Genomic DNA, 12,436 nt, shown 5'->3' on the forward strand with positions numbered 1-12,436 from the left:
CTTTCTCATTACTGTGTATGAAATGTTGCCATCTAGCAAATGCTTTCCATTCTTACAATTACTAGGCATTTCTTTTAGTTTTACTGTAAAGAAAGAGAGACTGAGGGATGAATCATATTAACTTCCAAAAGCTGTCCTCCACTCTATTTTACTTTATATTTTTGTTCAAATGATATTACTTAAAAATCTTTATGCTATTGTATATAAAAGATATTTCCTCACTTATGTGACAAACTAGGCTTTTATCCCAACTGAAAAGGAAGCATTTCACTTATTTCTCTTGGCCTTTTCTAGCACAGTTCTCCCATTGCTGTTGTCTTGGCTATGACAATGAAAATGGATTGATTAGAATCAAGTTTCTGTGGACTAATATCCTGAATCAGCAAGTGGGATTGCAGGGGCATGTATATTTTCTACAGAAGGATTCTCTATGGGAATTGCAAAATAAAAAATTCTATTAAAAAAAAATCTCACTGTTGGTTTGGGGATTTAAAAGACTATTTTTGTAAAAACTAGCTTTTGGGATAAGTATGCTGTGTTAGACTAGGCCTTTGAAGGGACTCTCCCTCAGAAGTTTAAATCTGACCTTATTTGAAATGTACATACTTGAAGATCTATATCTTAAAAAAAATGGGGAAAAAAAAGACTTAAAATAACACCAAATCAAAAGCAAGAGTCCTGCTCATTTCAACTTGGACATCTAAATGGCAAAACTGATAAATAAAAATGTATTCTTATATGTTCTCCTATATTTTCTTCATTTTTAAAGTATCTTTTAAAAACAGTTAATCAAATGGATCACAAGACAGTCCCCTGTCTACAACCTGATCTAGCAGAGCCCTTAAGCACTGACCTTTCAGCACAAATAGTTCCGCTGACTGCACTATATAAATACATTTTTGAACTAGCGCCACAGCCAGAAACCAACATTTCATTCCATTCTGCCATTAGACTGCAGGGACTAAAAATAAATAGAATTAGCTCTTTCCTTCTCTGATCAGGACAGGAATCTAAAAGGGAGCATGTCCCAGGTCTTTAATATTCTCAACAGCATGATTTCAATATTCTTACCTCTCCTACATAGCTGAGTATATGCTCTGAGGAATAAGGTGCAGCTGGCTATTACTAGCACATGGTGTCACAGGACAGCTCCTCTCTTGTCACTCAGCAGCTCCCATGCAGCCTTCTGGAGCTTCCAATTATGTCTGCAGGCCTGGGCAAAATGGCAAATGTTGCAGGAAAAAAAGGAAAATCAAGACTTCTTTTCCTTCCTTCTGAAGCTCCCTCTAGTGTTTATCCATGAGCTTCCTGTGCTCCCTCCCATTCTCTCTTGGGCTGGCAGAGCGAAAGGGGTCACTGTGTTTATGTCCTTTGGGGCTTGTCCTGCAGGATCGCACAGGTCACGCTGAGCAACCTACAGGGGTTTGGACCCTGAATTACTCTTCTGTTGCAGATCAGCCTTTGAGAGCAAGTGAAATTGTCTGTTCTGTAGTGGATAAATTGCTGTTGAAGGCATCCTAAGCACATCCTCCTCCTCCCATACTTTGTGACACTGATATTAATGAAGGTGGAGGATTTCCCCCATCCTCATCAGCCCTGGCTTCTCTGGGTGCTGGGGCAGAGCGTGGAACACCAGGCTTTGCAACAACCAGCTGCTACTATCAGCACAGACTCATCAGTGGAGTTGGGGAGCACTCAGGGTTATTCTTGAATAGTGGGATGTCTTAGTCTGCTTAGTCTTCTTAGTCTGCTTTTTGCAGGCTACCTAAGGGGACCCTAGCTGGGTGCAGAATGAGGCTGCCAAAAAATCAGAGCATCTGAAGGTGCCTCTGGCTACTATTGGCAGATGTCTTCCAAGAGTCTCTGAGAGCAGGACAAGATACTGTACTGGTGCTTCATCACAGCTCCTGAGTGATTAGAGAAATGCTGACAGTGGCACAGAGACAGGATGAGCTGCAGGCTGTATGGCCCCTGCAGACTTTAAACAGATGCTGTGGCTCAGGATGTTTGTATTCCTGACTGTTAGTTAGACCCTGGGGCCCAGTTCCCCCACTGCACAGCACCCTCCAATTGCACCCTTTGCAGCCACAAAACATTACGCTTATCCTTTGGCTGGAGGATGGGAGCCCAGGGACTGACACGCTCTACCCTCTACTAGTATTGCGAGCTGCTTCTTTGTGTACCTCTGTTTCTGGATGCCCACACTCAGGAAAGGTAGGTAGAATGAGCTCAAATTGACAAATCTTGGTGCAAAATACCCTGTAAGCTTGTGGTCTGAAACCCAGGCACGCATCAGCAGCATGAGCCCATATTCCTTAGGAAGGGGTTATGCATCTCCCGGGGGCCTGTACACACACCATTGTGTGCACAGGCCACTCATGAAGCTTTTGTGGTGTGTAAGTGCCTCTGCGTGTGGCTGCACGTTTGCATTTACAGTCCTTCCCCCCCCACCCCCAAAGTTATCCATCCACACTTCTGCTTACAAGGGACTCTGTTGTTGTGTTTCAGCCCAATCAACGACCCTGGCAAAGAGGGAAAAGAGACACAGCTCTGCCAGGCCATTGCCCTGCGAAACTGCCTCCCACTTCCAGGAATCAGCATCCTTGATAAACTCATCAAAACCTGCCCTGTCTGGCTTCAGCTGAACATGAACCAAGAAAGGGCTGGGGCGATACTTGGCAAAGAAACAGCAGGGGTAAGTCCAAAGCAGCTTCAGTTCAGACAGCCACGCTTCTTCTCCTTGGTGGAGCTGATTAGGAGAGCAGTGCTTTTTTTCCTGTGGAATCAGAAATATTTAGTAGACTCTGCTTTTTGTTTCCACTACTATTTGATGCTTTAGCTACTCACACAGGTGCAAAACAGACATTATGGTTTTTTATGAGCAAGACAGTCTGCCCCTTTGTTTTTATATAGTTAGTAATTTCAGGAGAGTTGCCTTCCCATCCATTTCAAAACCAGGTACCACTGCCCTGTTTCTTCTGGGCTTTCAGATCTTTGCAGACACCTTGTCCTGTAGCCTCCTGCAGTATTTTCCCATAGCTCTGCACACATTTTATTTCAAGCAAGAAATTTTAGAACTGAATGGTCTAAAAAAAAGGGAAAAAGCTTTAGCTTGCAGAAGGGAATGTTTCATAGTCAAGGGTGTATGTGGATTAAATAAGGCCATACTCTTCTCCAAGGTGCGGAGATTTTTAGAGGTAACGGCCTGGCACAAGGTGGGTACAAAGAGGTGGTGTTCAGTTGTTCCCCACTAACTTCTGTCTCTTATCTAGGCACAGGGATTAACTCTGGAGGGAGCACAGGAGGACCCTGGATGCTCACACGTAGCCCAGCTTCAGGGATTTACAGGGGAGCGTGAAGAGCTTTCCTTGCATTGCTTTGAAGCAATCAGTAGGGTGGGAGATCTTAAAGTGGTCTAGTGGATGAGAGCATCACAGATGAGCAGAGCGGAGAGACTATTCTTAGCTGTTAGGCTAGGCTGAGGAATAGCATTGGCAGGGTTTATATGTTGACTATTCTAATCTGGAGTAATAAAACTGGTTCCTGAAGAAAAGGCCCTGAAATCCTGGGAGTAGTTGGGAATAGCTTTCATTGTAGTAGCTGGTAGCTAGTCCCTGTGGGCTGAGTGTCAGAAAATGGTAGTCTTGTGCAAAGTTCGGAGCTTGCTTATGAAGGACTGCTCTGTAGAAAAGGGAGTTCTCCATTCTTCAGGTGTTGGTAAAGAGGCATGGTAAGGGATAGGTGTCCTAGTCAGGTTTGTGGAGGGCAAATGAACTGAGCTGAGGAGGTGTGGACCTGCCCTTTTGCTAATTTATGAAAAAAATCTGTGACAGGGCTAATATCTAGCATGAACTGAACGACAACCTCTAGTGGGATTCTGCCATCCCAATTAACTGCCCGCAATATAGACATCTGCTCTTGAGTGAGGCAGCTGGACCACCTCTGTTGATGATGGAGAGTCACCATGGTAGTGTAACACAATTCACCTCGCCCTAAACCAGACTTCTCAAATAGGCTGAACAAATTATGCTTGAGAAGTCTTTATTTTTCTGTGCTGTCTATAAAGGGAGACCTGAATGACTGTCTTTATAGCTGTGCATGGCCCTGAGGCTCCTCTGCTGTTAGCTAGTCCTTGCTGGCAGGGCTGGTCTGCATCTCTGAGCAGTTATGGCAATAAATCGTGCCTCTGTTCCTCCTGCTCACACCTTTCTCGGGCACTCTCTTCAACTGCAGCACTAAGTAGGCAGCAGAAGAGCTTGCATGTCAGGGGTATCCCACGGCAAGGGCAGGCTGCCAGCTGCGGCGGGAAGCACATGCTGATGCCCTAGGTGCTGGGTTTGCCTGCTCTCCCACTTTCTAGAACTCACCCAAAGCTGAACCAGCTCCAGACCTCTCCCATCACTGGTTATGATGGCAGAGACTCATTTGTCTACCAGTCCTGACCCAGGAAGTAGGGTTAGGTACAGCTCAGAAAACCCATCTCCCTCTCATCTTAACAGCCATGGCCCAATTTTAGCTTCTGGAGCCAGGGAAACCAGTCTTGCTCATCAGAAAACAGAAGTGACTCATTTCCAGGTTTCACTTCTCTCCTTGTTCAAATTTAATTTCAAAGGAAACACTTGACCAATGCAATGTAAGATAGTGCTGTCTAAGGCCCAAAGGTCACAGTAGCCTCTTGAGGTAGGTTACAGGGACCATTCTGTTATGTAGGTGGTAGGATCTGAGGCAGAGAGAGCTTGTAGGGCTTTTTCCTGCCTGCAGATTCCTTCTCTTACATAGAAAGCTGGGACTGCCCTGTATTGGAAATAGGCCTATTTTGGGCATGCACCCCTTTGCCATGCATTTATATCCCATTTGGATTTTCTCTGCACTTCAAGTGAATCTGAGCCCATGGGGGCTCAGTTTCCTACTAATGGCCAAGGCCAAGGCCATGGCACTGTGTCAGATTGCAAGGCTGCCCCAAAGCTGTGTTTTTAGCATGGTTGCTTCAAAGGGGCACAAGATGTTCTTATGGTTGGGAGTCATGCAGAGAAAGACCCTGGCTTCTAGGCAGACTCTTTTTAATTCCTCTGCCTGAGAAATCAAAGTTTTCTTGGTAGATTTCCACTGCATAATAATTGATAAATCATTTTAGCAACTCACACGTCTCCTTTCCAGTATTAATTTCCAGTCTCTAGAATTAGCCCAATTTTTAATTCAGTTTTTATAAAAATGCCTTGATTCTCTCCAGCCAAAAGCTGCTATCAAAGAAGATATAAGTGTAAAGATTACTTTGTCTTTGTATCTGCAGCTTCAAGGTGCAAGCTAAAAATATCCTTGACAATGAGCTGTAATTAGAAACACTCTTGGCAGCTCACACAATACAAAGAATGATGAGATTTCTTTTCTTTTCTTCTTTCTTTTCTTTTTTCTTTTTCTTCTTACTTTTCTCTCTCTCTCTCTTTTTTTTTTCTTGTACTGGCTCCATTGGTGGGAACCAATGGTTCCAGCAGTTCCACTGGTTCCAATGAAAGGCTCAGGGGGGATCTTATCAATGTGTATGAGTTCCTGGGTATGTGTCCGATGGGAGAGAGTAAAGCAGACAGAGCCAAACTCTTCTCCGTGGTACCCAGTGAAAAGACAAGAGGCAATGGGCACAAATTGAAATACAAGAAATTCCATTTAAACATAAGAAAAAAAAATTTACTGTAAGGAAGGGCAGTTATACCTTGGAACAGGTTACCAAGGTGAAGTCTCCATTCCTGGAGACATCCAAAACCTGACTGGACACGGACCTGAGCAAACTGCTCTAGGTGACTGTGCTTTGAGCAAAGGGGTTGGGCTAGATGATCTCCAGAGGTTCTTTCCAACCTCTACTGATCTGTGATTCTGGGACCAGTCAATACACTTGAGGGCAAGGCTGCCATCCAGAATGACATAAACAGGCTGGAGGGATGGAGCTGACAGGAACCTTATGAAATTCAGCAAGGACAATTGCAAAATCCTGCCCCTGTGCAGAAAGAGCCCCTGGCAGTGTTACATGCTCGGTGCTGCCTGTCTGGGACAGCTCTGCGGAAAAGGCCCTGGGGAGCTAGTGGGCAGTGAGCTGAGAGTGGGCCAGCCATGCACCCTAGGAGCAATGAGGACCAGCAGAACCCTGAACTGTATGAGCAGGGGCACAGGCAGGAGATCGAGAGAAGTGGTTATCCCCCTTTATTCAGCACTTGTTAGATCAGACCACAATGACACTTTATGGCCAGTTCTGGGCTATCTTGTACAGGAAAGACATTGACAAATGGAATCAAGTTCAGCAGAGGCCACCAGGATGGTTGGGGGCTGGAGCAGTTGCCCTCTGAGGAGAGACTGAGGGATCAGGGCTTGTTCAGCTGGGAGGAGAGACTTCTTTGGGGGGCCTCGCAACAGCCCCCCAGTACTTACAGGCAGGTCTTTGAGGAGATGGAGCTGGGCTCTTTGCAGTGGTGCATGGTTGGAGGGCAAGACACAGTGGGCATATATTGAAACTAGAGGGTTTCAGATTGGATACCGGAGAAAAATTCCTCCCCGTGAGGACAGGTTGCCTGGAGAGCTTGTGCCATCTCTGTTCTTGGAGGTTTTCAAGATCCAACTAGACAAAGCCCTGAGCAACCTGGCCTGATCTCATGGCTGACCCTGTTTTGAGCAGGAGCTTGGACTAGAGACCCCCTGAGGTCCCTTCCAACTTGAATTGTCCTATGGTCCTATGATAATACTCTTCTATGAGACATGCTAGCCATCAGAACCTTTTGCTATACTTTTCACTCTTGCATATTTCAGTCCTTTGCCTCTACAAGCACAGGTAAGTCACTCGCTTTCAGTTGAGACATTCTAGGGTGAACTCTGCTTGATTTAGGGCATTTCTGTGAGGGGCATCACTTGACAAATTGTGAGTGCAGCTTCATACTGATCAGTTAGTGAAATGGTTTGCCTTAGGCTTGAGTGGGACATCACCGATGCATAGAAATTTTACTGGTTCCTTGGCTGGCCTGAATTTCACCCAGAGAGAATGTCCCTTTAGTCGTTATTTGACCAAGTGGAATGAAGCTAAAATAAGATCATTTAAAAGTGGAGTGAACTGATAAAGAACTTCACTGTGAGTAACCTAAATAAAGTTCAGAAGCTCATGTAATTTAGCTAAGCTCCTGATTCCTTTTCTCTTTGTTCAGATATTCTTGGTTAGGAAAGAAGGTAATGTGAACAACATGGTCCTTGCAGTCCGCCTGCCAGCCCAAAATGAGGCTCCTGACGTGCTGGAGTACAATATTAAAGAAGAAAAATCAAGTAAGCTCTCTACAAGCTTTTTTCTCTTGTTCTGATTATTATATAGACTCCTTTTTTGATCACCAAGTACATATGTAATCTTGCTTGAAATGAGACTGTTCCTCTGGTGACTGGCAGCAGATCTTGATTCTACAGCATAGTTTGGTTAATATTTCCTGCAGTTGCTTTACCTCAGTTCCCCCATGGTTCTGCACCTTCCATTATAATTTGCAGACATGCAGTAATTACAAACCTTTTGCAGCAAATTTATGTGTCAAGATTAAGAAAACAAGGGGGTAAGGGTTAGTTGCAGGATGTGGAAAATTTTTTCTTTATTTATTTTAAGTTGATCTACAACTTAGGTTTTGCATGGTGGTGAATTGCTTTTTGATGAATTGAGTTTTCCTTTGGGGCTAAAATTTGAAAGATTGAACCTTGTCCTCCTGAAAATGTCATTTATAGAAATGTCACTGCTTGGGTTGCATCCTGTGCATAAAATCTGGTTCCTTAGAGTACAGGCAAAGTAAAATATGGTACAAAAATTTCAGTGTGAGTTAGCCTAACTAGAAAGATTTTGTGCCATGTTTCTCAAGCTAATTTTCTTGCTATTTCTCATTTGTCACTAACTTAACATAAAGCGTGTGTCCAGAGGTGTGGCTTTCTGATAGGAACAGGAATTAAATCAGTTTACACCATATTCATACAAGCTGCAAAATAAGTGGAGCGGGGTAATTAAAAATTAGCTCTTCTTCAAAAAAAAGAGAACTGCCATCACATGTGTGGTGATTCCTGCAGCCATGAAGATGGTGCATTCCTATCATGTATATTCACATTATTTTTAGCTTGAGTTCTGTCACTGCTGAGCTGTAGATAGCATCTCAGTTCTCCATGCTGCAGTAATTGACAGTAACACAGTGGGCCAACCAGGATCGTGCTTTAGCTTCCTTCCTCATTTAGGGTAAGTAGCCTGGCTTTTGAATTTAGGGGAAACTGAATGAATTCTTGTTAGTAAAGCCAAAGGACTATATCTGTTGAAGGTGGAGATGGTAAAAATTTGGTGTCTCAGAGAAATCTAAAACATTAGTTTTGATTTATTGTCTCTCTCCATAACTCCAACTCCTTTCTAAACTTTCTTAGGAAAGAAAATTATATGTTGTCAGAATACCTTAGGAGATTTTAAACTAAAATCGGAGTTGCTTTGTTAAATACTGTGGTAAATTTGGATTGCCTTAGCTTAATAAAGTATGCTTCACTCTTCCCTGGTATACCATAAGTCTAAATTTAGGATACTTCTGAATGCATGTGCTGGGTAACTGTAGACTAAAGATGTTTTCTTGCTAGGGAATGCATGTTTATTGAAAATGCAGTGTTATGCCTTCTGAAAGCGTGTAAAATATGTCAACTGTATAGCATGAAGACCATGATAGACTGGCAGGGTTTTTCCAGGCATCCAGTCTTTAACCTGAGAAAGTCCCTCTTTAGTTTTTCTGATCCTCCTGAAAGGAGGCTTCAGCCTCCCACTGAACATCACAGACTGGGAAGTGAATCCTCTTGATTGCTACCTCCTCTTTGAATCTGTATGAAATGGAGCAGAGCTGGTCCACCTCCAGTTTTTGAAAGGAGCGGTCATAATTCCTCTGCTGTTCAACCGTCTGAATCCCTGTCCCGGCTGTGCTGGGAACAAGAGGTTTTGGTTTTGCTGGCCTATTCCTAATATTTCCTTTCTGAGTTGATATGTAAGCAAGGATCTGCGTAATCTGCCCCCTGGAGAGTTACTTGTCCCTTTTTGATGGCTGACTCCTTCTAAAGGGTAAGAAGAAGTGGGAACAGATTCTTCTCTCTGTTACATCTGTGCAGTCCCTTAAACTCAGCAGGATGCATTTGGGTGTACGGTGAAAGATGAATTTGCTTTGACATCTATAGTTCAGATTTTACGGAAATCCTCCCTTCCAGTTAAAATTCAAGTCACAACCCATCCGAGCTTACTATTTTGGAGCACCTTGCCAACTGTTTCTTGTTGTCCTCATGGAGACCCAGCGCAGTCGCATCTTCATGGGTGACATGAGGAAGCACATGCTATTCTGTGAGGGAGACAGACTCAGTGATATGATGGCTCTGTTCCAGCTCTTACTTTTACCATATGCAGCAAGTTTTACTCCTCAACTGTTTGTAAAAAGCCAGACTCATCCCATCCTGCTTTTCAGAGGGTATGTGAGGAAGTTTTCTCCAGTATCCTAATGATGTCATGTGGGTTACTGCCCAACCTCTGAGATCCATATATGAATTGCTATTCACTGAAGCATAAAAAAGGAAGTTTCCTAGCACTGCGCCACTGAATAATAGTGGATCATATTTTTATCTTTCTTTTCCCCATATCTGATCTGCCTTGTTGACATTTGATGAAATGTTTAGGGAAGTATAGTTTTCTGAGGGGAAGCCCTGATTTAATTGTGATTTTTTTTTTTTTTTAATCCTCAAAGAACCTGCTAGGTAAAATGTCAAGAAATCAACCTCTTACCATTTGTTCTCTAGGAGTTTTAACCTGTTTCATGAAGTAGGCCTTAAAATCATGAAATAGTAAAACAAAGAGGTTGAATTTTAAAAATTACCTTCTGGTTCTTCATCTTTGGTTGTACATCCTTTAGATATTCAGGATCTTTTGTATAGAGACAGGAAGGTTAAAGCTTGGTCCCAGCAACAGGTATGTTAAAGAACAAACAGCACATACCACATGGTTCATGAGAAAGCTGAGAAACCTGGCAACTTTTGAAGCCCTGGATCTCCATGGTTTTGCTTCTCCACCTGAAGAATTGCATACTTCCCACTCAGATACACCACAACACAGTGGAAATCTTCCAGAAAGAGGGCGTGTTACAAGATTTCCTCCATTTAGAGATGTAGTCTTGGGGATATCTCTCAATCTCTCCTAAAATCTCAACTACTTTGGGTACTCTCAGTTCTGACTGATAGCAGGCCCTTACTTCTGCTTAATTTCAAACCTGAGCTGTAACCTCAAATCCTTCAAGATCTGAACACTACTTCCTTAGCTAAATTTTAGCCTGTAATTTCATTTGTTCAAATTCTCTTCTCAAATAGCAGGTCATAACCTCAGGTCCTGATTCTTCTTCCCCTTTATCTGTACAGAAAACACTCCACTGACGTCAGTGACATTGCAGCAGTATTAAAAAAGAAACAAATCTGGTGTAAATGTGCGTGGACATGTTCATGAGATGCTGAAGTAACATATATTGAGAGTTCAATGGAAGTAGCTGAGTATGATAGATCAGTTGGTGCAGGTAGTGATAGTAATGTTTACTAGTCCTATAAACACCAACAGTCATGAATGCTCATGCCACAGAGGTAAAGTCCTTTAATAGAAGAATGTTCTAACATCATATATTGAGTTAACTCTTCCTTTTTCTGGGAAATCTTATGAATTATAGTTGAAATGAATTTGATTTCATGAAATACATGAGCTGACTGTACACTTCTCTGGAGTTCTGCACGTATGCCTTGGTGTGCAGTGAGTAGTAACTGTTTTCCCCATTCTTCTGTACCAAGAAAAAGAGGATGCGATTCCTTTACAAATATGCAGATTGAAGGGTAAATAAGAGAAGTAACTACAATTGCACAGAATAAAGAACATGCTATTATTTTTTATAGAAATAATTATAGAACTAATTTGCCAAATCAGCCAGTACTGGATATTGAATGCTGGATGGTAAAGTGAGACCACGTAAAAACTAGACTACTTCTCTGTTACAGTAACTTTTAACAGAGGAACTACAACTGCAGCACTGAGTGGAGTCGCGCAGACTCACTCGGTGAGGGTCTCTCTAATTTATTTCCTTCTGCAACCTGCGCTCCTTCCCCTGAATTTCCAGTGTGGTCCTCCACAGAGAGGGATTCTGGAGTCTCACATACCCAAACATAATGAATTTAATTATAGTAAGCATGACCTAGCAAGGGTTTACTCATTTAGGTTCCTCATTCTGCTCCCATAATCCTGACACATGACTTCAAGACTACCCAGGCATGGAAGTGATGCAAGGTTGGAGTCTGGATTTTTAAGGTTGAATTTAAACAGCTATTGATTATTTTTCAGTCTTTATCCATATTGACACAAACTACTGAAAATTGCTTGTTGATTCTTCTCCTAAAAAACTTATGCTGTGGCACATCTTCCTCTGGGACCTCAGTAGGTAGAGGAGGCAGGTGTTGGAGCTGTTGCTGTGGTGACCCTTGGCTGCAAAAATACATCTCCCTTGAAATCTATATTAGCTTTTTTCTCCTTGCATTTGTTAACTTTTTGTTTTCAGTACGGTTTCAGTGCCACCATTATCAGCCCCTTGCTTGTCACATTGCCCTCCAAGTGATTCATTATTTTCTTTTTATTCCCCATCCACTTCCTGGCTTAGCTGCTTGTGTTTTTAAACCATCTTTATCACTATTACTGTATTTCATGCCTGTTTGATAACAGGACTCTCTGTTGTGCCTACCTGCCCTGTCAAGCGTGGTGCTTCACAAGGGACAGTCACCTGCTCCTGCAGTAAAGCCCTGGGTTTATCCAGGCATTAGCTGATAATTTGTCTCCTCTCGTCCACTCGGAGCACGTAGTAAGGCCTGTCTTTCCTCAGGGTAGAAGGGCAGAGTGAACCTGAGTCCCAGGGGTCTGGCAGCTAAATGGGAGACCAAGGTCTTCTGGGGACATCCTGGTGCTCTGCTCTGGCTCTGTGTCCGTGAGGCTGCATCTCGCTGGCAGCCATAGCTTGTTCCAGAAATGTTGCCTTCCCCTCTCAGGGAAAATCCCCTCCCAAAGCAGGGGTGACTCAGTGAAAAAATAACTCAGCCTGAAAGAGGTTTTGCCTCATAAAAGCAGTGAGGTTTCAAAACACTGCTGAACTCCTTGGGCTTATATCCTAAGGGATTTGAGACCCACTGGCCTGATCCTGCAGTGGTACCTGCCTAAGGAACAGCACAAGCACCTGAGCAGCTCTCTCCTGATCCTCCAGGCCTTGCCACTGGCTTTGTTCACGTGGGGTACTCTTTCCCTGAGGTTATTCACATGTGCCTATGCTGCAGAAACACTGTCCATGCTCCTTTTTTAAACCAGACCTAACTGTGACAAATTGCTACCAGGCATAACTGTTCAGAAGCATCT

At 43.2% G+C, this 12,436-nt stretch overlaps 1 protein-coding gene across 4 annotated transcripts in view; it reads left to right on the forward strand.

Annotated features, from left to right (window-relative positions):
• Positions 1-12,436, forward strand: part of RIN3 (Ras and Rab interactor 3) — a 74,873-nt gene that overhangs the window by 18,889 nt on the left and 43,548 nt on the right. For 3 of the 4 annotated variants that reach the window (XM_013940693.2, XM_013940694.2, XM_013940696.2), the window contains exons 2-3: positions 2,509-2,695; positions 7,182-7,296. In XM_013940693.2, coding sequence (XP_013796147.1) covers positions 2,509-2,695; positions 7,182-7,296 — 302 coding nt within the window. Of the gene's footprint in view, positions 1-2,508; positions 2,696-7,181; positions 7,297-12,436 lie in introns of those variants that run through there. The other variant, XM_013940695.2, reaches the window with a different exon arrangement.

This window comes from Apteryx mantelli, chromosome 4 (genome assembly GCF_036417845.1).
Source record: "Apteryx mantelli isolate bAptMan1 chromosome 4, bAptMan1.hap1, whole genome shotgun sequence".
In the NCBI taxonomy this organism is placed as follows: Eukaryota; Metazoa; Chordata; class Aves; order Apterygiformes; family Apterygidae; genus Apteryx; species Apteryx mantelli.